Genomic DNA, 27,106 nt, shown 5'->3' on the forward strand with positions numbered 1-27,106 from the left:
GCCCATAATATATATATATATACACTTTTGGGGGGTCTTTTTGAGACAGGGTCTCCCTGTAGCCCCAGCTGTCCTGGAACTCACTATAACAAGGAAAAAAAAAGTATCCAAATTTCAGCCATGACCCCCACTCCATAAATGAATAAGAATATTACCACCATTATGTCTCTCAATTCCTCCAAGCTACAGGACAACACAGAGAGAGGAGATGGGAGAAGGAGCTGCAGTATAGAGAAAGTGGGGAGAGAGAGAGCAGGGGAGAGAAAGAGAGAGAGAGAGAGAGAGAGAGAGGAGAAAGCAGGAGAGAAGGGAGAGAAAGAGAGAGAGGGGAGAGGGAGAGAGAGGAGAGAGGAAGAGACAGAGAAAGAGGGAGAGAGAAGAAGAAGAAGAAGAAGAAGAAGAAGAAGAAGAAGAAGAAGAGAGAGAGAGAGAGAGAGAGAGAGAGAGAGGGACATGTACAGCTCAGAGAAGGAAAGCAAAAGAGAAGACACTGGCCAGGAAGGAGGCAATTGTTAAGGTCTGTCCCAATAGTGTAAGCTTTAAAAACATGGTCACCACGTGGTTTAAAGTCGTGGTTGCATTTATAACACACTTCTCAGTGGCTCCACGAAATGGGTCAAGAGTATCTGTAATTTATGGACTCATAGTTTGTCAACCTGAAAATTTTGGTTGTTGTTGTTACTCATACATACTTGGTAGAACACAGACCTTTCTTTGGTCAAAGGGACCACTCTGATTGTAATTTTTAAACATGATATTTCTATTAATTCTTTGAGAATGTCGTACATGCAAGCAAAGTATTTCAATCATCTTCACTTCCTCCTCCTTCTCCTAACTTCTCTTCCCAACTTCATGGTTTCTTTTTCTTTCTTTCTTTCTTTTGGTTTTCTATAACCCACAGAGTCCAATTTGTGAGGTCCACGTACTCATGTGTGGGGCCATCTACTGGAGCATAGTTGACCTACCAGGGGCCACACCCTTAAAGAAAATTGACTCTTAGTGCTGGAGAGATGGCTCAGCAATTAAGAGCACTGGCTGCTCTTGCAGAGGACTTGGGTTTGCTTCCTAGCACCCATATGGTGGCTAACAACCATTCATAACTCCAGTTCCAGGGGAATCCAATGTCCTCTTCTGACCCCCATGGGCATTGCATACACAGGTGCACTTACATGTATGTAGATAATACAGTCATACACATAAAATAAAAATAACAAAATTTAAAACAAGAAAATTGAATCTCCTTCCCTCAACAGCTAAAATCAATAGGATAGCTTGAAATTTATATGCCTATGTTTTTTCCCTAAATATTAACAGTCATGATACTAGCAACTACGCTACACTGAGGAGCCCGTAGACAACATCAGAGGTAGTGAGTTCTCATTCCAGGTCCAGCCATCACAACATACAAGTGCTGGCGAGAGGGCTTAGCAGGCAAAGGAATGTCATGCAGTCCTGGTCATCTGAGTTCAATCCTCAGGGCACACTTAAAGGTAGAAGAGAGAATTAACTCCACAACATTTTCCTCTGACCTCCACACACACATATCATGCACACACAATAATAAAGAAAATGAAAAAGTGTGTGTATATTTAATGTCTATTCTAAAGTTGAATTATTGAGTGTTAATATGGTTTCTTGATGGCCAGTGTCACCTAGCTCTGGAGCAAAGGAGGCAGGATCTGAATTCGCACCTGTCTAGCTTTAAATGAATACTTCCTGTCAGACAAGCCAGCCAGGTAGTTTTCTTTCAGGAATCACTGTGGAAAGGAGTCCTTTAACATGCAGTCACCAAGGAAGGTAAATGTGTGTGGCGACTTCTAGTTAAAACTCTAGTGTTCATAGCAGCTTAAGTAAAGCTCTAGGATTCTGTAGAATTAAATGACGGATGAGAAATGGCCATAAGTGTGGAGAATGAAAGAAAAACCAATTTATAATCCAGTCACTTCTGCTACACACATGTGGCTACACACTGACCTTTTGCTGGTGTGGCAGGTTAAAATGTTTACTGCTGGGGCTGTAGAGATGGCTCAGCAGTTAAGAACACTGGCTGTTCTCGCGGAAGACCCAGGTTCAAATCCTGGCACCCACATGGCAGCTAACTGTCCATGACTCCAGTTCCAGGGGATCCTATAGCCTCTTCTGTCCTCCGTGAACATTGCACCACATGGGTGCACTTACCTAAGTGCAGACAATGCACACATACACATAAAATAAATATTTTTTTCAAGATTTAAAATTTTTTTCATATTTTAGTTATTATTTTTATTTTATGTGTATGTGTGTATTGCCTGCATGTAGGTAAGTGCACCCGTGTCATGCAATGCATTTTTAAAAAAAATGTTTACTGCTTCTGCCTGTCACATACATCTTTCAATCCCTCTCATCCCTTGTGTGTATGATTCCTACTGTAGACTCAAAAAGTGCAGAATTATAAGGTAAATACCCTTTCTCTTTTAATTATTTTGTCTTGCCAAACAATGGCTTATAAGTTTAGGAAAATAGTCCAAAAAGGAATGTAAAATACTTTGTATATATTACATTTTCATTAAAAAACTGAAATGCGTTGCTTTACCAGTGTCTTAAATCTCGTTGATTTGATATGGTTGACATAATTGTTCACTAATCTTATATTTGGTTAGCCATAGCTGCTATCCCTACCTCATTAAGAAGAAAGATGAACTGTGACATCTGGTATATGTGTGTGTGAAGAGGGTATTCAAAAAATGCATGTTCCTTAGTGCCCAGAGTTTTCTCTACATATAATTGCACCAAAAACTTATGTAGGGACCTTGTGTTCCAGCACAAAAGAGTCGGGGAGTAGAGAACGATCACTGGCTTTCAGAAGGGGCTGCTGCAATGTAAAGCCACCAGTGCCCAGTGCTATGAGATGCTCCTGAGGGCCAGGAAGCCTGTGAGATGGGCTGGCACAGCAGAATGGGCTCCTCACAAGTGAGGAGATAGCAACCTTTTGAGAAAATAGCAACGTCATTGGCAGCAGAACTTCTGGAACCGCAGGTTAATTTAAATCAAGGTGGGAGTTCTGTTGACTCCCTCAGTCTGACTATGTAAGCTGTGGCCTTGGGGTTCACTTTGCGCTTTCTGAGTCTCCCATTGACAATGTTTAACCAGGCTCCTGGAAATAGGTCACCTGCTATATGTATGGAACAGGCCTAGTGATTGACTCTAGTTAGAATCCTGAGGGTTCATTCTGATGCAGAAACACTGTTAGAGCATAAATCTGATTCTTGCTGGTACAAATGAGTAGGTACTCCAGACTGAGACCAGTGCAGGGTTCTGTCCTTTTGTACCTTGCTGGGATGAGAGATGGCTGCTGGAGAGTTGCTGGTCATGCTTCCCCAGGTCCATCTGAGACTTTCAATTTCTCTTTAGTGATGAGTGTTAAGTCATAGTAGACTATGAAAGCACAAGATGGTCAACATCTCAACCTATGTTCTTCAGATATCCACAGAGGGTCTCACAAGTCCATGGCAACCCTGTCAAACCCCATCTTCTGGAGATGCTCTGGAAGAGAGGCACCTTTCAGTTCTTGTTCTAGCTAGGTAATGGCTGCAGGTAACAGAATGACAACTTAACTTCCAAGATGACTATGGCCAGAAGAAACAAGGCTCTGCTCTTCTTCCCTGCTCTCCTGTGGTGTGTTTGGGAAACACCTGTTACATATATCAGTTCATGTGTAATATCAATCTTCTCTTTTTTTCAATTCTAGAACATTTGGCGCTCAGCTGAGGTTCCATTATCTTTTCCACTTAGCTAATTTTGGTGGAGATTTGGCTCATAAGCATCTTTCTCTGTCCAAGTGAGGACATTTGTTTGATCCTTTCCTAGATTAGTTGAAACCACTGGTAAAACGGCTTCTGGGTTTTAACAACAGCTAGGGACACTGTCCACCCCAAAATCCTCCTGGTTATTGCTTTCTTAGCAAGATAGCAGGATTCCTAAGTACTGAAGGGTCTTTGGATTCTGAAACACAGCTTGGGGTTCCTAATCAAAGTGCTAATGCCATTTTTACTTACCCTCCTCCTAAGCTCAGCTTGAACTTGGATCTGGGTTTGAATTCCTTTTCTCTTATGGTCTCTCTGCTTACTCTTTAGTTCTGACACTCTTTACTTAAGGTGGTCTCCGAGGCACAACAACAGCAGTTATGTTTCATTTCATCCTCTTTCTCCTCCTCCTCTTCCTCTTCCCTTTCTCTCTCCATCTCCTGATTTTCATCCTCACTCTAATAATCATCCTCATCCCCAGATAGGTGCTGATTTATCTTGCATACGCTTTGTATGTTTTGTACAGTATTTGTTTTTCTAGGAACTCATTCCCAAATACCTGTGGTCTATGGTTCACAGTTTTAAACACAATTGGGCAGAGCCAAACAACTTACTTGGTGTGTGTTTGAGGTTCTTAATAGATTTCATGCAGCTTTAATCTGATGCAGTGTGGAGATTTATATCACCCCACTCCTGTATAGCTTCATGTTATAGTCACCCACTGGTTAGAGTATTTTGGTTAGATCAGGGATAGGCATGGAAGCTGTGGTGGCTACAGAAAGTGCAGTCAGCCCCCGTGTCCATGTATTCTATATCTGTTGGGGGCACGGTGCTGCATGGGTGCATATGACCACTTTTTCTTTTTCTTGTTCTCTAAACAATACAACATACAGCTCATTACTTGGCATTAAGTTGCATTAGGTACTGTCAGCCATCTAGAGATGATTTAAATCAGACAGGCTGTTGTGCAGGTTGCATGCAAACAGTACACTATTTTATATAAGGGGCTGGGGTGTCAGAGAATATTGGTATCCCTGGGGGGGTCCTTGTACCAATCCCCCTGAGGTTTAGGGGAACAATTGTATATGCCTATTGAAATTCAGGAGGTTAGACACACACTACAGAATACTAGACTGGTTTGCATATCTCTGTTTGGCCGTAGCAGAACATTTTGAGTGTCTGAATGACCCTCAGAACACAAACTCCATCTTTTTTATTCTTTCTTATTGTACTTAAAGCATTTTCAGATGACCCCCATGGATCAATGTGACAGTATTTGTCTCTGGATGTACTGTCTATCTTTTGCGAAATGTTGCTACAGGCTTGGACACTTGTCACCAGGCCCTGATCAGGCCATAACCTCCTTCCAATGATTGAATCTGAGTTGTGCAATCAATTTGGCTTTCCTCATGCATTCTCACTGAGCCAAGAACTTTCTGTTTCTTACTTTAATTTTCAGCTCATTAACTAAACTTTACTGTGTATACTCAAACCAGACCTTTTTCTGTAAAATCGTGCTGAGAATCCTCAGCCATGTTTTTCTTCTCCAGCTAGAAGTGCACAGTGGTTTCTTTCCTCTGTCCCACTCCCACATCCACTGTAATGTTGACCCGTGTGCATGGTTTCCTTGAGAGCTTAAAGTGAGACACTCGCTGAGTATTCATGTGTCCACCTCTGAGGCCTCAGTATACTTCTGAGCACAGATGTGATTCTGTACCAGAAGCTCTGGCGTGAATGAATGTTCCAGGCAACCAAGAGGAGCAGTAGAAATGCTGGAGCCTTCCTTCCCGGTTTCAGTTCTGTGTTTGACTGCATTGCCATTCTCAATTAACTCAAAGTTTACGCATTACTGTGGTGAATCCCAAAATGTGTCTGCTCTTGGTGTTTGAGTGAGACAGTGTTGGACATGGAAAGTGCATAACTCCTTTTTCTCTGCCCTTCTGTGGGATGGAGTTCCGGATGTAGCCAAGTCTAAAGAAAATGTACACAGGTTTTAGCAGGTGCGAAAGTAGCCACATGAGTAGGATCAAATGCCACAGAAGTTAAGAGTAGGGTGAACTCAGAAATGGCCAAGGCATGTAGGAGGAATGCTTGCTGGGAGGACTGAAGTCTCTGGAGAAAAGATGATAAGCAGACAGAGCCCACCATTAGGAAGCAAAGGGCATTTGGAAAACATGTAAGCATCTTGGCTGAATGCAGAGAAGGCACCAGGACCTAAACACATACAGGGAAGCTTCCGTTAAAGATACAGATGATGCATTTGAAAATGGTGCTTCAACAATCTGGACATTCTGAGGTTGGATTTCAATCTCTCTACTCCTAGGTGATGATGGGCACATCACATCCACTGTGCGGTCAAATGACTTACTTACATAACATGGGAAAAGTATGGTGTCAGTAGTTGCTGCCATAACCCATAGATACCAAGTGTTCCACAAATGTCAAATTTGGACAATTGATGTTCAAGCTTAGGTGTGGAAATGTAGCAGAATTGAACCTCTCTCAGATCGTGATGGACAGCTTTCCAGTCCCCTATTTCTGTGGAGCCTATTTTATAAGCATTTGAGAGTTTATTGTCTGATTTTCACCTAGTAAACATTTTCTAAAAGGTTCAGAAAACATCTGTTTTGCCTTCCAATGAAGATAACTGCTCCCCAGGGTCCCAGCCATCACACTATCACCACGGGGCCACCATACCACACCCATGCTCAGGTTGGCAGTTTTCCGCTGGAACTCTGCAAGTGACAAATGTGATAAGATTTTCTTTTTTAGATAGCAGCTGGATCTTTATTCCTGCTGCTTCCTCTGGAATCAGCAGTTTTCCTTTTGCTCCAGATAAATTGCTGTTAATTTAAATGTTCTGCCTATCCTTGCCATTTTATGGCTGATTGCTTCTGAGTAATAAGAGGAACACGTGTGCACCTTTGAATGTAAATAAATCTAAGTAGGTTGTGAGCCAATGGCAAGAAAGCAGAGTGCGTCACTGACCTTCAAACCCTGTCTCCAGCCCTTTCCTTTCAAGGGGCCAACAGGTAGATACTAAATCAGCAAGCAGCGAGATTGGGTTTTAGGTTCCTCTGCCTTTCCTCCTCTGCTTTCAACTGTGCCTCACAGTTCTGAGACAAAGCCGGCTTTATCCTCGCCTCGTAGCTCAGCTAGTGCACACAGGGCTGACAAGGTTTCCCCGGGATTGTTTTCAATAGAGGGGCTGAGCTCACAGTAACCACGATGCACCATGGGAATGCTGTGAAAGCTTCAGAATGTCACGTTGTCAAAATATCTATATTTCGGGCTCATAAGCTAGACAGCTCGTTTGGCTGCTAAACCCACAAGATGTTCAGCCATTTGTTGTGGTCTAAAAACTTTTCCCCTCACTAGAAGAAAATAATCATCTATTGTTTCATATCATCTTGAGGTCCCTTTCTTGAATTTTTTATAACATGAGGGAGTAGGAGTCCAGAGGTCAGGATAGGTACATTGGTGCTCTCATTAAACGTACTTACTAGCAATCCCTTAGAAATACAGAGCTCCAGATAAGTTTCTTTACAAAGCTCAACTGTCTAAATGAAACAAAGTTTTCAATATGTGGTAGGATCTCTTCAGTCCATCAGCAGTGCATGAGAATCAAGGGTTTCAAAAGGGAGACTGCACTGCCTTCTTTAAGGTGAGGGGTGATGGAAATGAATCTGAGGCCTTGCCCATGGCTCACTGTTATAATAGGCTCCCTCACAAGGAAGCCGTGCTTTCATGGCAGACCCACTCTTTTTTTGTTTCATGGAGGATGGAGCTGATTTCTGCCCTTTTTTGAGAAGAATACCTCACAAAAGACAAACAGAGGAAGGCTTCAGATGAGCAGCTTGCATCGGAGCAAAGGTGGTTTCGGTTTGAGCAAATGGCAGCATGAGAGAGTCAGTGCCGAGAAGAGTAATCTCTATTTCCTAATGCTGATAATTCATGAGCTGGAGAGGCTTGGGGCAGGAAAATGGCAAATAGAGACAAAGAAAGAGTGGCTTGGCTCCTGTTGCAAACACTCTAGTGGTGGTAAAACTCTTGGAGTTCCTGTATCATCAACTCATTGGAAGAAAGACTCCACAGAGAATAGTCTATTCTGCTGTTTTAGGAAAGTCAAAAGCCTTCCCCAGTGAATGCTCAGAACTAGTATATTGAACCAACAGCCTTTTTCTATTTGGGGATAATGCCTTCTGTTTGTATCATCCAGTTTCTCCTGTTTTTATTGGCAAGCCTGACATCCTTACATTAATCCTATTGTTTCAGTGGGAAGGCATTCGTGACCCACCCTCTTCAGACTTGAAGCAATTACTAAGAAGTTTGGTTTGCCAATTTGGCCCGCTCATCCTGTGGGCTATAGTGTACTGTGAAACTAGCACTATTAGTGTTTGCCTAGAGGTAAAACTTTAGAAGAAAGACTAGAGAAAGGTAGGAAGGAGAAGGAACTAGTGCCAGGAGTGTTTCCTGACTTCTGAGGGCTTTGCAGGGGATCAAACCCACAAACAATATTTCTTTACTGAGTTCTTTCTCTGAGACATGGAAGAGCAGGAGAAATGAACGCCATGCAAATCAAGCACCATAGGCTCTTCAGCATTGTTGTAAATAATGCTGCAGATTGGTGGTGGTAATTACAGCTCTGGAGGCAGCTGACACCCGTACTTGGCAGACCAGACACCTGGTAGAGGAAGACTGAGAGTCTGGAGAGTTGGGCAGAGAGGATTCTTTCAAAGCTGAACTTGAAAATGTCTTGGGGGTTTCTAGTGTGATGCCATTTATTTCGCCACTTGGGGATTTGATGAAGATTCATGCAAATTACACACAAAATTAATGTAGTAGAATTATTGCCGCTTCTGCTGTTTCCAAGGCATGTTCAGAGACAACTTGTTCTGTGTGTCTCCTTCCTACATGGGGACATGGGTTTGGATGCTTTAGGCTGGATCAGAGCAACAGCACACAGCATTATACAACCTTGGACAAGTTGCTTAGGCCTCAGTTCCCTCACAGTAAAGAGCGTAGATTAATAGAACCTGTCTTGTTGGAGTTACTGGTAAACGCAACAGTCTAGTGAGGACACAGTGCTTATCTGAGAATCTGGCAAATTATCTGCTCTTCTCTCTTCATCTGTAGGGCAACGAAGTATGTGAAGTCAAGGAACTCCATATTTCTTTACTTGGCATCATCTATTATATAGGGTCTACACTTTGCTCTGTGTTCAATAAATGTTCTGAATGAACTAATGGCATATGGCACATATAAAATATGTAATACACACGGTTATGAGTCCTAGACTGCATGTATCATATATTCATATATAATATGCAATATTCTGCCTTTTGCATGCTATACATTGAGTTACAGAACAGGCATCACATTTATCGGTACGTTGTATATACGGTGTGGAAGCTACTTAAATTCAGGCAATATTTGAATTCCTAAGAAAAATATCTAGACCTTTGTGTTGCCCAACATTTTACAAGTTAAAGCCATCCAGGTTCTGGCATTGTTGGTGAGTAATGAGTTGGTTATTTTGACATTGTTTGGTGAAATTAGGGAACTAAAAGAAAATCTGGGTTTGAATAGATCCTTGTGGCTGAATCAAATTGCTCCTCTAAGCAGATACATAGAAATTCCTCAGAGATTGCTTATACTGTATGCAGATTTCTCCTCCTTAAGTTGCTAACATCTGATATAATTGTGGGTGGATCTGTGTGCAGAAATCTTTTGCGTTTCCCATATTTCATGTGCCATGTAAATTGGTGTTTGGTTTAAAATGAAAATTTCTCAGTAATGTGATGCCCATTTATCCCAATTTGTGTTCTGTTATTATATATTGTCTTATATTTGAAAGCATATTCCATGTTGTGTTTTATTTTGATTTCTTCTTATGTTCTTTTAAAAGTGATTGTGCTTGTATGTTAATTTCCATTGATTTTTCTTTCAAGCATGACTTATGTTTCATTTTGTGTTTCTTTTAGGTTTTGTTTTGTTTCATAAGATCCCACTGGATGGGTAGCTGAAATAAAGAAAAAGACAAAAGAAGGGGCTGTGGTGCTTGTTGGTTGGTGCTGCCTTTGTGAGCTGGACCCCTGGGACTGCTATTGCTTAATCCCGGGAAGTGCTGCTTATTTGGGGGTTTCTGGTAGAAACGGGCTATTCTTGGAGGATGTACTGTCTGAAGCCTGCTTACTGTGAGCTGTGATGGGGAACTCCAAGGCAGAGGCAGGTCTCAGGCAACCAAGAAACAACGGAAGAAAACGCCTTAGATCGATCTTCTGTTCTCACAATAGTTCAAATACAGAATTGAAATTCCAGTTGAAGTGCCTTGTGCTTCCCTTCTGAAAAGTGTGCTGTTTGACCATACTGGAAATGTGCTCATATTAATTGCTTCTGTTTATTAAAGATGAATTGCAAATTTAAAAACAACACATGCATATATATGTATGTATAGGTATAATTTACAGACAGGTGTAAATGCGCACTAAAAGTCTAATCTCATTTAACACCTATTTCAGCAGCATTTTCTGTTGTTTTCTAATCATTACTGACTTCAGTGAGTTTGACTTTTCCACCTACAATATCGTGATTAAAGGAGTTAGGGGTATCTGCACTGTTACTTTGGGGACTCTGCAGTGTTATTAAAAGGTTCTATGCTTTGCTGGCAGTAAAGGTCCAAACTTTTAGCTTGGGTGTCAGAGCCATATAAGGCTAAAATTGCTTTAAAGTCCATCAGCAGGCAAAACGCAGCAGCAGCTGCTGTTTGGTCAGAGATATGGTTTCAGTTAAGCACAGCCAGTTTCAGAACAGCGAAGGCAGAATATATGCATATGGGGAAATTATAACCTTGCCCCTTTTCCTTTGCCCTCTGTGAAGCACCTGCCTTTTAGAAGTCAGCCTAGTGAGAAGGCCTCAGCATCTCATGCTGTTTGCATTACAGAACTCCAGCTTTTCTACTGTGAAAAGGCCTGGAGGCAGAATGGTGGCCTGCTGTGAGCAGGAGAGGACAGACTAGGGAGGACAGTCCTCCAGGCACGCTGCCCTACTGCTGGGTTTCCATGGGCAGGAAAGCCTGTCCTGACCCCAGCAGCAAAGAGGCAGCAGGTTGATAATGAATCTGTGCTTTATGTGTCCTTCCTCGTTGCTGAGAGGGTACCTTCCAGCTGCCAATTGCTGCATTCTGACCTACGGACCCCCATTTCATTCACTTTGAGATCACAGGGGCCTTTTTAGGCTCTGTCCCATCTGCACCAGGGAGTATGCTCATCCTAAAGAGGTCTGACCACTCCTTCACACCCCTTCAGGGCCAGGCTGGAACATCTCATTCAAGACTACACATACGTACAGTGGCTAAATTAGAAACTTATCAACACTTCTTTAAAAAGTAGGTGTTCTAGTCCTGTAGTTTATCTTTAAGGATTTATAGATTTTTTAAAAAGCGATGAAAAATTACAGCGTGTTTGTAAACTTTATTTTGAATCCCGTGTAAGCAAGGCATTAATCTAACAAACCAAAACCCATTTAGGCACTACTTCATGTAAAAAGAACACCTATATTTTGTCCTGCATCTTTTACTGTAGCCAGTAATAGGTTATTGCTTGGTGCAGACACTTTGCGAGCCTGTGGATTAGAGTATTCTCCTTGGTCACTCCACACCCATGCTTGAAGATGGTCAGTTGCTCTTGCCAGATCACGCTGTCCCTTCTCACAGGCTTTGTCTCTAGTTGTGCTTGTGTGGTGGCCTTTTGGCATGAGGAGGGCTCGGTGTCCTCTACATCCTCTTCTCCCAGCTCCTGCTGCTACAGCACAGCTGCTGTCACTACTGAGATCGCCATCTTTCCCAAAGGTGTTGGCTTACAAAGAGGCCAGCTAATAGCAGGAATCCTGACCTCTAAAAGGAAAATGAAATACAAACTGCCAGCCAGGCAGGGGCTTAGCATGGTAAGTGTTCTTAAATATTGGCCATTTGGTACAAAAAAATTAAGCTTTTATGTTATTCTATGGAGCCATAAAAAGTGATGGATTATTTAAAGATTATTTTATAAATTTCTCAGACTAGAAAGAATAAAAAACAATAGTTTTAGTTAACAGTTAGAAGGATGGTGTGGTAGTTTTTAAAATGGAAAGAAGGGGACAGATACGATGTAGTAATCAAAGATCAGTTGGCATCTCCCAGGGAACGATGAGAGCAGCAGGCTGAGCAAATTGTTTCACATGGTTCTTGTGTTTTGTGCTGTTCCCATCTTCACCCCTGAAGACTATAATCGGTAGCACAGCTTTTCTTTTTAATACCTTCCCTTTTACTCTTCGCTTTCTTGGTCCCACAGAAGAAATTTGCTTTTCAGGGATTCACAATGGCAGGTGTTTTATGTTTGGAGCATTTGGGAAAGAGAGGGCATATTTTTGCTGAAATCAGGTCCTTGGCTCTCCAGTAAGAATGGGCACTGCAGTGACGGGCAAGTCTCTGACATGTTCACAGTGGTCTGGGTGAGCCAGCACCTGCCTGCCCCAGAGGCAGCTGTCACCCAGTCCAGCCAACTGTGTCCTGGGAACAAGGACCCAGGTTTCCAAATCCGATTCTTTAAGGAAGATGTGAAACCTGGATTTTTATGAGAAAAATACCTATTTTTAAAAAGTTGGCTCAGTTATTTTTAAAACATTATGTAGGCCAACAAAGCCTGCCTGTGGGCTGCTAGTTGGTTACTTCTGTTTTAGAACACAATTGCTGTTTTCACTGTAGCCTGCTGTCTTTCCCTGCAAACTCACTTTCTTCCTGCCCAGCACCGAGAACCATATTACAGAAGCTCCGACATGGACTATAGTATCCCAGAGATGTATTCATTGCCTTGACTTTTCTGTGACTCCCGCACAGCTGAGGCCCTTACCCTGTCACCTTGCTGGGACTTTTCTTACAGCAGTACCCTTCCACTGTTCCCAGAGTCATCCCTGTAAGTCTTTCCTTCTGTTTTGTATGCCATGGATTTCTTTTCTCCAGCCACCAAGCCACCTGGTCCACTCAGATTCATCAGGATGAGGTGAGGGAGAGCATACCCCATCTTCATGGTGTCCTTAGCACACTAATGTGGCCCTTGATCTCCAGACAACAGGTGCATCACCTTCAAGAGATATAGCCAGGTCCCGGAACTTGTTGACCCGCCCTTGATGGGGTTTCTGAGGCCCTCTTGGGCAGCTGAGATAGGCTAATAAACAACTAATGTCATCATAAGACATCAACTTCAGCTGTGACAGCAGTCCTAGGCTGAAGAGGGTTGTCTCAGCAGGAGAAATGAACCCCAGCATGCATCAGAGGGACTCAGTTCCATTCTCACTCTTGCTTCCCCAGCAGGGCGAGGGCTGAACACTCTCAGCCCCACAGCACAGAACAGCACAGTGTGCCTTGGACTCCTTGCTCTTCTTGTGATTCTAAATTGGACTCAGAAGAGCTGGAAGCCCGAGGCCTGTCTTCAGACAGAGCAGAGGACTTACTTACACAGGGGTTGCAGAATAAATAACTGAAGGAGCGAATGGCAGGAATGCAGTCTCAAGTTATGCTGGGTGTAAGAACAGGACAGATGCACCTGCGTGATCTCTCTCTCTCTCTCTCTCTCTCTCTCTCTCTCTCTCTCTCTCTCGCTCTCTTCCCTCTCTCTCTCTTTCTAAATGGACTCCATGATAATCTGAAAGATCTTTCTGGTTTTATTGGCTGCTTTGCACAGTAACACACTCAGCCGGTTGGTTTCCTATTGTAAAATAGAATCACAATCCTGAATTGAATCTTGCTGACTCCTCTCACTCTCCAGGAGGGTGATTCACACCTCTATCTGTTTTGGTGCCTGCTGCCTAGAATTCCTTCCTTGGCCTTGAACTAAGTTTTTCACACTCTAATTGAAGTTTACTGCATCTTGTTTGGTCCAGACTCTAGATTATATTGGGAGGGGCCTATACTGAAGTGTGTAATTCCACAGGACATGGACTTATGGGGTGACTGCCTCCAGCTGTGTGGGCTGTGCCAGCTGTTCTACTTTCTAACCAAAAAGCTCCTGGGATTGTGCAGCTCAGCAGATCTGACTCCAAGGCATCTTGTACAGAAATGGCCCAATGTATTCTGCCCTATTCACACATCACAGTACTTGTGAACATGTCAAGTTTATCTAAGGACACATGACAAGGTTAAAGACTCTCCTGAATTTAAATTGCTCTGGGTGGGTACTTGGGGTGGGTGCCACCAGGCTGACAGAATTCTCAGCCCAGAAAGTTACATGAAAATTTCTGCCACGGAAGGCAGCTTCCTGCTGTGGACAGCCCATTTCCTTGCTTTGGTCTTCAGGGACAAAGGGACCTCCCAGCCATTTGAACATGACATAAAATCACTCTGAGTTTAATCTAGACTCATATTGCAGGGCAGCCAGTAATGCTGAAGCAGCTCCCAACCCCACCCTACAAACCATTGGCTGTGTTGGGAGTCTTAGTTTTCTTGGAAAAACTTTGTAAGAAACAAAGAAAAGAACCGAAATTTTCCTACCAATTTAATTTTAGCCAGTGCACTTATGAATTGAGTTATGAACAAACACAAAGTAACAAGAGATGCCCAAGAATCCACTATTCACCCATTCAAGGTTCAAATTCATTTTTCTGGAATCCAGAAGCAAACTGGGATTCATTTTCATGTGTTGTTTTTCCCTATAATGTTCCAGGTTTTCAAATCTCTTCTCACATTTCCTGTAAACAATGGATACTCATTTTTAAAAATTTTATTTTAAGTGTTGTTTTAACAATATGGATAGACTATAAATGTACTTGCTGAATTCATTCATTTCTTTGACAAGTCAATAAAGTTTTATAATTCATCTCCGTGTGCCTTGTATTCTCTGTAGATCATACAACCTCCCCTGCCCCAAACACATATCATCACCTCTGGTCCAATAACGGTTTTCAGAACTGAAGGTATTAGCAAAACACAAAACAAAACAAAACCAAAAAACAAAACCAGTAAGAAATGTTGCTGAGAATTATGAGGAGTCCCAGACCTACTGTAGATTCTGGAATGAGTCCATCAGTAAGAATTATACACATAAGGGTATGGTTCATGACATTAGAATTACTCTCATCAGTTAAAAGGTAATCCAAAAAAATGCTTAAGGAAGTTTTTGGTTTGTTTGTTTTAAAATAGAGCTTTACATTCTTTGGAAACCTGGTATTTCAAACACCTGAATGATTCTGGTTCTGAAAGAATGGTACACTCAGTGTTCTGCCACTCTATACTAAGCCACCTGTGGCCAAATATCCACAAGAGCTTGTGCCACCATAGGAAGGAGAGAGCAAGGACAAAAATGGATGTGGAGACATGACACATGCAGGCTGTGGCTGCCAGCATGGGGCCCACACTCGACATCCCCTTGTCTCCACTACGGTCCCATCAAACCTTCCCTTTCTCATTTTCCCCTTTAGCAGTAAGCCAAAATATGATTTAGATGACCCTGTGGTGAACTTATTTGAGCCTACCACCATCTTTTGCTAACCTGGAAGGGGTTTTCTTCTAAATTCAGAACTTTAGGATTGGAAAACCAAATCTAGTCTGACTGGTGTTTTACTCGCCTTTATAAGGACCTGGTAGTTAGCGACCTGGGTCTTAGGTTTGGCTCTGGCCTTTTCTTAGTTTCCCTAAATGCCCTTATAACTTGTTGAGCTGAGACCAGATTCTGCCAGGTATTTGGAGGCTACATGTTGTTCTTAGAATGCTGGACAGGGCAGGGCGAATCTCAGACGTACTTCCAAACCTTTGACCTCTGTTCCTCAGTTTCTTCATTCACAAAAATGAAAATATAGTAGTAATAGTACCTTCCCATGGGGCTCTTGTGAGAGTTAAATGAGACGGTCAGTTCAAGTCCTTAACACAAGGTATTTCTGGATACGGCCTGAGCCACGAAGCCACTTAGAACATTTCAGGGCTATCACCCTTCTTCCCCGGGCCTCTCTCCCTATCAGGCATTCCCACACACTGGTTCTACCTCAGATTTGATTTTAATAAGAGAATCCTTGAGTTTGTGTCTGTGTTGCTATAATTATTAACTTGGAATGATACTATGGAATTTGAAGGTACTGATGAAATGGTATTGGGTATCTTTTCACAAAGATGAGCCATCTTCTTTTATCCCGTTAACTCACAATTTTTGATTACTGGAACAAAGTCTACCTTAACTTCAAATTTTGAATTATTTAAAAATATTTGGCTAAGATTTTTTTAAAAAATCTAGTTGATTAAAAGATTATTTCGGGGCTAGAGAGATGGCTCAGTGGTTAAGAGCACTGACTGCTCTTGAAGAGGACCTGGGTTCAATTCCCAGCACCCACATAGCAGCTACAAACTGTCTGTAATTCCAGTTCCAGGGGAATCCAACACTCTCTTCTGACTCCACCAGCATTGCACGACATGGGTGCACTTACACACAGGCAGACAATATACTCATACACATAAAAATAAAAAAATAATAAAATTTTAGAAAGATTGTTTGACAGGGAAGATTTATTTCAAGTTCCCTCATGTCTTAAGAACAAATGTTTACAGATAATGAATTACAAGTGGCCGGATTTCTCTTTTCTGTTTCCTGAAGCAGCTTGTTGCTAACGGGTATACCTGCCTCCATCACTGGAGCTATTTTATGTTTTTAAGCAATAAAACTGATTTCATTAAAAAGCACATTGTAATCTGAATTTTTTTTCTTAGCATTAAACCATTTAGTATAAGAGGCATTAACATTTTAGCAGTGGTTAACCTTAAAATCAAAAAGGAAATCTACCCTAGGGTCCAAGAGATGGTGATGGTTCAGAGATAGCAATTTCTTACTATATGTCAGGCTCTGTTTCACTGCTTCCTGGGCTTCCCAACAAATCTGTGAAGCTTTTGCAAATAGCTAGTTCCCATAGCTTGAAGATCTGGAAACCGAGGAACACAACCATCAAATTACAGCCCCAAATTACTTGAGTAACAAGAGGTAATTCCAGCTTGCATTGAGGAAGACTGGTTCAAGCTGGAGCTCTTCCTTCAGAGCCCACTTGGGACCTGTATGAGGCCAGTCAGGAGGTTCAGCATAGCCTGTGTGAGGAGGTCACTCTGGGCATCGTGACTGCCCAGTGGTCACTTCTGGCACTGGCTTTGAACAGAGATCCTTCTTGACAGAAGGGAGTTGTCAGGTTAACTGAAGTCACTGAAGTAGATGATGCCTACTTTCCGTCCCAGGAGGCCCTTACTCCTACTCCGGTGTTTGCAGCACTAATGAATCCCTTGCAGATCTTGACTTGCGAGTATGGACCTGGTAGAGAAACTGGCACCTGCGTTTTACCTTTTATCTTGTGAAACCGGTTGTATCAAGGATGCTGTCAGTGCTAATTAGCTCATGAGAATCCAGAGTATGTTTGCTTTGTGCATTGTAACTGATGATGGATTTGTTGCTTTTGACTGTCCTCAAGTGCCTGTTTTCATCAGTCTTGATTTTCAGCCCTTCTCAATCCTCTGGAGTAGTCTCTACTGTCCAGTGAGTAATCCCTGGGGAAATCACCTCAGCAGGGGTGGGAGTGTGGTGGGAAGGAATGTTTGAGGACACATCCAGCCACCTCCAGGGACAGGATTCAAAGGATAGCTCAAAGTGACAGAGAACGCCTAAGCTGCTCCCTGCTCCTGCAGTACCAAGAAGCAGAGCAGCCTGGGAGCTGCGTGGTCACATGGAAACCCTCTTTGCCTGCTTCTCTTCTGGCAGCCTGGGACCGGAAGAGGCTGCCAAGGGCATATGCTAATTTTCCAGTCTTTTGCTCAAGTCCATCTCACAGGCCACAAGATCTCAGGGCCTGTGTTTACGGAATTTAAATCTCTGCCCAACCACAAACTAATGAGCAGTAAGTGTTCTCCCTCCTTTTGATATTTTTACTTTGTTTCCAAGGAGGAAAGGATAAACATCTCTTGTGCTCATGTCCACCCTTCTATTTCTTTTTAATAATCCTCATCATACCGTAATTGGTTCTGTTGCACTGTTTAAATAAAAATGTAAGTTACACTGTTTGCTTTGAGGACTATAATTCAGCTTCAGGTGGGTTCATGCAATTTTACACAACATCCCTTGAGTCTTGGGTTAAATACAAAGTCACCAGCACTGTTCTACCTTTTGGGGGAGCTGCAGTTTCCCTATAAACTAAGACACACCTCTGAGGATCCTTACGACTTTTCAAGAACAACTCCCTGAGCAGGTTTTTTCTTTGCACGTACTTCCGGCTCCTAGATTCAGAAGGTCAATCAGCTCTCCATCACCAAACATCTGATTGAGTGCCTTGTTTAATTGCACAGCAGGTGACTCGATATGCCTGTCCTGTGTGTGGAGAACCAGCTCACCAGGAGTAACCCTGCACATCTGGAGGCCCGCTGGGGTTCTCCCTGGCTCCAGCTCTCAGTGGGCTCCTCCTTATACTGTTGCCTTGTTTTGTTTATCATCACCAGAGGTGATAAGTCTTCTAGCTGTCACCACTTTTATCGCCTTCTCATTTTCTTTTGTCCGCTTTACTACCTCATACTTTCTATACAGTGCCCATTATTAGACCTTTTCATTTAAACCAGCCAGAGCAAGGTCGTTTTCTTTAAAAGAACCTTAAGCGGAACGCACGCTAAATTCTTTATATGCTATCTCATTTCGAGTTACATCAAATCCATTCAAGATCCAGGATGTTTTGTTTTGATTACATGTGACACAGAGAGCTGGACTCCCCGTGAGATCAAAGACACCCCAGGCCTGTGCCACCCTTGCTGTATGGGTCGGATGGAATGTCTGTAATTTCCTTTTTGTTGTTGTCATAATTTACACATGAGAAAGTAGCCACTCATAAAGCTAAGCTGCTTCTCGGCCAGGGTCCCTGGACCCCCGCTTCTGTCCCTGTTCTCTGAGGGCAGGGGTTTCCCATTGCACCTGGCATCCCCTCTGCCAGATTCTCAGAGCGCTTAGACCTCTGTTGTTCCTTTGGCAGGTAGAATTCCTCTAAATGTATAAATGGGTGTGAAATATCTCTAGCCTTGTTTTCTCTTTTATCCACTTTCATCTTTCCCAAATAATTTCCTCTACTTTTCCTCTCGTTCTAACACAAGCACAGCAAATATAATGTCTTTTCTTTAATTTTTACACATTAAAACTTTAAATTGATTGGGTGGAATCAGGGAGTTTCTGTATATATGCAGTGGGGTGTGCGAGGCGAAAGAAAGAGGAGCGAGGTTAAGTTCCAGCACAGGCGCCGCATGCGCACACAAGATGGAACTCTTGAGAACTTCCAGGAGTCTTTGAGACATGCACGCACACTCGCACGCACGCATGCACGCGCATGCGCACACAAGATGGAACTCTTGAGAACTTCCAGGAGTCTTTGAGAAGATGGGATTTAACAGCACGCAGGGCTTTCTGCTTCTTCCTTTCCCCCAGTGCTCAGTGTGCATGACACTCCCAGGTTTTTAAGAAAATAAAGACCTTCTCATGTTGTGTATTTTCCTTTTCGTTTTTACTTTCTTATAAATAGCAAGAAGTTTTGCTGAGAAGAAATGATTATAAATCCCACAAGGTTGGTGTTCTGGGTTCCAGAATGTAAGGATTGAGTGGATTTTAGACTTGGCAAATACTTCTGTCCTTATTTATGACAGCTTGGAAACTTCCATTTTCCAGGGTTTATAAATGATGCTGCTGATTTTGTCTCCCTTCTCTATTTTTCTGTGAATTATGAAATAACCAGCCTGAATACTTCCTTTAATGTTAACCTTCGGAGAGGGGGGCTACACCTTCGTTTTTTGCTATGAAGAGTTTCTCATATTTCATACTTGCCCTTTTCTGCTCCTCAACACGATGAAAAGCTGGAAACATGGAGGGTTAGGATATAGATGATGGTAACACTGTAGCTGTCACTTGGTTGCAAAGGACTTGACCAGAAATACTCCAAAGATGTTTCCCACCCTCCTACTTACCGGTTTGAAGATAGGTGACAGGAAAACTCTCAGAGAACTTTCCTAGTGGCATAAGCAAGTGATTCCGGGGATATTTCTGCCCATAATTTAATAGAAAATTATCCCAAGGAGAAACAACCAAGATGTTTTCTTCCTATTCCTCCTTGCCCTCTTTTTTTCTTTTCCCTTACACCATCCCCAGTTCCTAAAGCACACTCACCCACGTTTTCTCCCGTTCCTTTCTTCCTTGGACTCCTGTAACCACATTGAAGTAGGGGCCTCTTTTAGGGGGGGGCACATTTGTCAAAGGTAAACAATAGACATTATATATTAATTTGTTTATTGTGCCTTTGCTTTTTGTTTCATTTGTTTTTTGAGACAAGGTCTCATTCTGGAGTCCAGGCTGGCCTGTAGCTCACAGCATTTTCCTTGCCTCATCTTCTAATGAGCCCACACCTGGTCTGATAATGGCGTTTCCAAGGGCAAAGCATTTCCTCCCTGAAGTGACACCAAGATACAATTAGATCTGCAAAGCTTTTCATCAGTAGAAACTGGAAGGTGAGGGAAAAATGGGAAGTCAGAGAAGTCTTCAAGGCAAGGTGGGAAGGACTTTCATGAAAGCACAGGGGAGGAGGGATGATGGTCAGCCCACTGGGTGGCCATTCACTGAGTTAGCATTGGCAGGGCTGTTGGGAAAACTCTGAGCCCTAAGTCAGCCACCAGAGGTGTTCTTGTCTCCCAGGATGGCTCTACCATGACTTTCCCATCACTCTCAGGTACTGGCCTCAGAGCAGCATGTGGAGAGCTTAGCCTCTATGCAGATGAGGAGATGGATTTCAGAGCACAGCTGCTCAGACTCTTGGTCAACCCATTTGCAGTTATTGAAAGCTGCGAGGAGCACTCTTACAGCTCTTCCTCTGTGGATGCTGCCATTTAATGGGGGAGCTGGTTACCTGCTGCTCCCCACCTGTCTGGAAAGCACATGGGTGACAGTACAGCATCCATACCCTCTGTGCTGGACCACAGTGTACTAGGGAACCCCTGCTCCCTTCAGTGACCTACTGCCGGTTTCAGTGGTTACAAGAGCTTCAACCATAGTGAGCCTTTAAAAAGAAAAAAGCACACAGACTGGGAAAGTCAACATTTTGAACTGTTTAAAATATCATTTTTGAGCTGCAGCCATCTTTTTATTTATGGTAACATAAAACAACATCAGAATCTAAGACCTGTTTTTGTTTTTCTCGCCTCCATATAAAACCACAAGTGAGTTTCTTGCATTTTGTGTTCCTTGTTAAACAAATTTCCTATCACGGCAGCCCTAGTTATTGATTCATATTCTTTCAGAAGAGTGTTTATGGCAGCGTGCATCAATACCTTGCCAGGCATGAGGAAAGACTTGGAGTGGAACACAGCGATGTGTCTTCTTGCACAATTATTCTCTCCTGCTCTCCAGCAGTCTTTCAGTGGGTTGATTTAAACAGATTCTACAAACTATAGCAAATGCTTCCTATGTGCTACATTGTTGATCACAAACTCAAGAAAACTCCAGAGACTTGGAGAGGCGCTGGCGCATGTAGGTGACCGAGGCGCTGGCGCATGTAGGTGACCAGCAAGAACTGGCTCCATGCGCAGGGTAGCCCCTTTTTCTGTGTAGGAATGTAGGCTTAGGGGAAACCGATCAGATTTCTTAAGATGAGGAGAAACCTGGGTTTCTGTGTGAGATTTCCCAGTTTCTAAAAGTTTGCAAGGCTCATAACATTTTTTAAAGTTTCCAGGAGCCAAACAAAATACATCTTTTTGCCAAAATTTGCTTTTTGTGGACAACTTGCTGGACAATCTGCTAGTCTCTCTCAGGCTTGGTGCCTTCTCCACAGCCTTGAGGAGATAGATACGTCTCAGGTTGGGCTTCCTGGAAGCTGATATTCAGATGGGGAGTCACATGTCAGTGATTTATTAGTGTGTGTCTGGGAAAGGAAACAGGGCAGAGAAAGGGAGTGGGATGTAAGACAAAGCCTTGTGCTGACTTTGACCTGATTGTCTGGGAGATGCTAGAGTGTAAACTATCCCTCAGAGTCATCCTCCCCTTCAATTAGGGGGGAGGCTCCATATCTATGTATCAGCCCCACAGTGGCTGAAGGTTGCAGCAAGCAGATGCCAGCTCCTTTAGCACAAGGGCAGCTCTTAAGGGAGGACACATAAGTGGTCTCTGGCCACGGGCAGGGTACACAGCACAATACAACATTGGTGGAGCCAAAGAACCCACATGACCCAAGTCCACAAATCAGAGACTTCCCCAAGTCTCTAGGTGATGAGAACAGGCCAGGCTGGAATTGGAATTTGAAGTCAGTGTTGACTGGTACACTTTCCAGCAGTTTCTTCTTTTCTTTTTCTTAGACAAGGTCTCGTGTACCTACACTGGACTAGAAGATATGGTGTAGCTGAAGATGAACTTGAACTTATGATTCTTTGTCATCAGCTCCCCAAGTGCTAGGATTAGAGACATATGCTGTCATGCCTCGTTGATGCAGTGCTAGGAGTTGAACGCAGGCATTTGAGCAGGCTGGGCAATCACTGTACTAACTGACCTATATCCTCAACCCTCCATCAGCTTCTTAATGAGATGAGAATGCAAAGCTCAGACCATCTTGAGCCTGGTTATTAGCATGTTGACTCCCAAACCCTTACCTCTCTGCCTTTTGGACAGTGTGGAGAAAGGGTAGATGGAGAGTGAGGAAAGACAGCAAAAGCCCAATAGGACCTGAAGGGGCTCTGGAGGTAGCAACACTCCAGACAGCCCTGTATGGACCCCCAAGAGCTAATGGCAACTCCCCATTCTTGGTTGTTTATCTATGAGCTTAGAATTTCGTATCTGTGATTCAAGCAGTGTTTCTGGGTTCTATGAACCCCAATGGTGAGACACTAGTGCTGGTGAGGCGAGTTCCCCCAGGGAAGTAGGCCTCCAGCTTCCACATCTTGCATCAAAGTACCCCAGTGTGCTAAGGCCTTCTGAGTTTAAAACTCTTCAATATTCATGTTAAAAGATATATCTTCTAATTGCCAACCAATTTCCCTTGAAGGAAGTCCACCGGAGGTGGGAGCTGAAGGCGGAAGCAGCCTACTATCTGCTAAGTGGGCATCTTTGGTCTGTGACTCCCAGAGGCACAACAGATCAGCATCTTCTTTTTCACTGACTTTATCACTTCTGCCCAGGCAGCCCTTGCTTTGTGCCCTCTGTTGTGGTCAATGCCTTCTCATGCCTGCATTTTCTGGGCTTGCCAGGATGGCTTATTCTTCCTGAAGTCAAGCCAAGTTCTCTCTGATGTCCTTCAAAGCTCTCCCACTTTTTAGCACTCCTGCCTCCTTGCCTGTCTCCATGCCACCTGCGTTTGACGGTGAAGCTGATCTTGGCCTTTCTCCTCACCATACCTCAGTCACTGAGTCCTACGTTGGCTTCTTAAATGTTGGCTTGAGCCAGGCTTGACTGTCTTTTAGCCAGCACCCTGCAGGTTCACCAGCAGAGTCCTATCATTTACTTGTAGATAACTTTTGGGCTTCGGCCTTAATTCCTCCAGGTCTATGTGATTTCTCTTCCATAACTGAGAGTGCAGATATCTGTTCTGTTGGATGACTTGGAGAATTCAATAGCCAAAGTATGATAGACCACTTGGACAGGTATAGGTGCAGAGTGAGTAGAAGCAACGATGATGATCAGTAATGACCAGTGAGAACAGCGACTGCTACGCATCTTTCAAGGCCCAGGTTAATTCCCCCTGCCTCTGCCACAGAAGATTTTTCACGGAGCAGAACCTACTTTACTCCTACACTAGCACTGTGCCATATTTAATCATTTGGCAAGCAGAACCCGGGTCATTCAACTGCATCTTCATTATGTGGATGCACACCTTGCTCCATACCATCATGGGCCCTCACTGTGCTTACAAAGACGCAAGTAAGTATGTGTGCCCCATCAGTTGAGCCCCTTTGGTTGTGTGAGAAAATTTGTGAGGGAGGCTATGTGGCACCTTAAGCTAAAAGCTTAGTTAGGTATAGGGAATTTCTTAGGTAAGAGACAAGAATAATCTATCAGGTTTTAAGATGCTAAGAGAAACCAGACCCTCCTAAGAACAATACAAGTTCTGGAGAACTTCTCTTATGTGTGGTTAGGAATACCTTCAAATTAGTAGCCCAAGGTCACAGTAACAAATTATCACAAAGTTGATGATGCTGCTTGGAGAAAATTCTTTTTCCCTTTGTGGAGGCCAGAGGCTGAAATTGAGGTGTTGGTGGAGTTGACTTCTAGAACGTCTGAAGGCTCTGGCCTTCTGGTGGGTGTTGGCTATTCTTGCCATTCTGGCTTGTAGACACTTCACTGAAATCTCTAGTTCTGTCCTATATCACCTTCTTCTCTGTGATTCTGTGCCCTCTGCTCTTTTAGGAATGATTGTTATTGGATTTAGGGACAACTATATGGCAAATTTCTTCCAAAGAAAGGTCCTGTGAGTACATCGTCTTAGAGACCCCCATCAACCCACAGAACCTGCTACTAGACCCTGCCTGAGTGGTTGGAAGCCCTGAGGACTGTATATGGTAGAGGCAATCGGATCTGAAGCCCCAACTTGGTTCCAGTACCACAAGGGCTTTGGCGAATTCTTTTATACAACATCCTGCCCTGCCTGTGGCATGAATGACAGGACTGAACTTTGATGGAAGCTGTTTGGGGACTATACATAAAACCCTTTAAAGATATTGTATCACCATCAGCTGCTCTTTTCAGTGGTCTACATAGGTAGCCATCAGAATGGGTTCCTGGGGGATTTATTTTCAAAGGTAACGGGTGTGCAGCCTAAAGAAAAGCTCAAAAGCGTAGCACGAAGTAGCCAAGTAAAATGGCTTGACAGCAGACAGATGATAGGCAGGGAGGGGCAGCTCTCCAGATAGCATTTCTCTTACTTGAAGGGACAGTTTCTGTCCATTCTTTCATTCTACCACACACACAGCCTCCTCCTCCTGTCTTTCACTAAGTCCTGGGACCATGAGGTATAAGCCACCGTCTTGTCTTCATGGAATTTGTATTTTCAGAGCTCAGTTCCAGCTCCAGTTGCTCAGAATCCAGGCCCATTGCTTCCAAATCAATTTTTTTTTGTAAAGAGATGCAGCCAGGTTTTATGTGAAATCTGATTTTTAAATGTTGGCAGACAATATACATTTTTAAAAGAATGCTACAGGCTGGACAAAACTTGTCTCTTAACTCAGCTTGGTCTGCAGGCTGCCAACTTGTAACCTTGAGGTGGAATTTCTTGACCTTTACCTTCAGAAACATTTTTCTAACATCTGATTTTAAAGCCAATTCTCATTTTTTCTGACTTCCCTGGGAGCTGCCACAGTCCGTCTTCTGGGTTCAATGATCTGTGCTAATTTCATCCTGTCAGCCTTTCCTGTCCAATTCCACCCCCAAATCTTTGATTATTTTTCCATGTTCTCCAAGCTTCAGAAAGCTTTTAAGCTTTGCTCAGTGCCCCTCAGCTTTCCTTCTTTGGAGAGCTGGAATATTATCTAACTTCTTCCCCACATTGCTCATAGATTAGAGACCGTCTTCTGACTCTATCATCCCAATTTTCACAGCCACTGAGCTGCATTGACTCTCAACCTTAGGTGTGATATTAATTTCTCTCCAAGGGGCATGGATTTAATAGATTTTTTAATTAACATTTCATAAAATTGGAGCTGTCATGCTATACCGCAGACTGATACAAATGTCTATAATTACATTTTTGGCACTATATCTAGGGAATAGGCTAGAAATGTTTGCTTTAACCCCTTCCTAAAACATCTGATTTATGGGCAGGCCTCTCTATGCACACCTCTAGCAGACTCAGTTGTCATGACAACAAAGAATATCATTTGTCAAAGAGCTATAACTTCATTTTATGTTGAAGCTAAAATTTATCTTTTTGGATTTATTCGCATGACAGGGAAAACCTTGAATTTCCATAAATATGCTTCTTCATTCTAATTCTGCTTGTCTTTGGGGAGACCTGAGCGCTTTGGGCTTTGGGTGAACTCCCACCTTTTACCTTACCTGTATATGAACTTTTTAATGCACTCCTAAAAGAACTCAGATGGGCACACTACTAATACCAAAAAAAAAAAAGGTCACCTCCCATGTGTCTAAAATTAAATACTAGTTTTGTTTCTTTGAAAAAATTGAAATGAGTTTTCCAGTTGCTATATTGCTTTTCCTTTCTTACTGAATTTTTGTGAATTTCATACAATATATTTTGATTGGATTTAGATCAATCTAAATTCCTTATCCACACTGGCCCTTACTACCTCCTGCCCAATTTAATGTACTCTATTATACCTATAGTAAGATCTATAGTGTCTACTTTGTGTCCCCAAATGTTCTTTTGTGTGGGTCCATTCAACTGAGCCCGGTTAACCTTGAAAGAGGCTGTCTCTCCCGCTCCCAGTAGCCATTATTTGTCAAATGTTCCTTAGGTTGGGTTTGGATTTCCTATCCACTTCCCCATTTCTGTGCTGGGATTTTGTCTGCTTTGAGCTTGTATGGGACCATGTGCATGCTGTCACTGCTGCTGTGAGTTCATATAAGTAACTGACCAGCTGTCTGGAAAACTGTTTCCTTGTGGTCATCTACCACCTCTGGCCCTTAAAATCTTTCTGCCCCTCACAATCTTTCTGCCCCTCCTTCTGCAATGATCCCTGAGCCTTGGGGGGCGGGGGGCAGAAGTTTGATATAGATGTCCTCTTCTGAGATAGGCAGTCTGAAACCTCTTGTTCTCTGCACATTGGTCAGCTATGGGTTCTGTGTTAATCACAATCTGCGTTAGGAAACTTCTCTTGTGAGTGTTGAGAGGTGCATTGAATCTATGGATATAACAAGTCATTAGAAGTTATTTTAATAGGGCAACTATTTAGTAGAAAACTAGTATTAGGACCTCCCCCCTGTCCTATGACCTGTCTAGCCTCAGGTTACTAATCCTGGTATCAGTATCAGGTATAGGCTCCATCTTATGAAGCAGACCTTAAATCCAATTTGAAAGTGATTGCTTATTCCCATAATATTTGTGCCACTATTGCACCAGAGGTCATGTCTTAACAGGCCAGGTGTTGAAGCATGCAGGATTCACAGCTGGGTATAGTTAATGATTAATTTATTTTCTATGGGCAGCATGCAGAGCACCTTCCAACACTATGAAAGCTAGCCAGCAGAGACGAAACTTTGAAGTCAGCACCAGCTTGATTTCTCCTTGCTTGTTCTACAGCTCATGTATGTAGTATCTTCAGCAATAGTGTCTTACTGTCAAGTTCTGGAGGGTGACCAAGAGCAGAGGCAATG

General features: G+C 43.0%; 1 protein-coding gene across 13 annotated transcripts in view; it reads left to right on the forward strand.

Moving 5' to 3' along the window:
- Ntrk2 (neurotrophic receptor tyrosine kinase 2) overlaps positions 1–27,106 on the forward strand; it is a 385,346-nt gene that overhangs the window by 150,501 nt on the left and 207,739 nt on the right. The window contains exon 13 of one of the 13 annotated variants that reach the window (XM_029554250.1): positions 9,767–10,205. The exons of the other annotated variants lie outside the window; for them this stretch is intronic. Coding sequence (XP_029410110.1) covers positions 9,767–9,804 — 38 coding nt within the window. The 3' untranslated portion in view covers positions 9,805–10,205. Of the gene's footprint in view, positions 1–9,766; positions 10,206–27,106 lie in introns of those variants that run through there. 13 annotated transcript variants of the gene reach the window in all.

Source organism: Nannospalax galili, unplaced genomic scaffold (genome assembly GCF_000622305.1).
Source record: "Nannospalax galili isolate Female #2095 unplaced genomic scaffold, S.galili_v1.0 scaffold704, whole genome shotgun sequence".
Classification (NCBI taxonomy): domain Eukaryota; kingdom Metazoa; phylum Chordata; class Mammalia; order Rodentia; family Spalacidae; genus Nannospalax; species Nannospalax galili.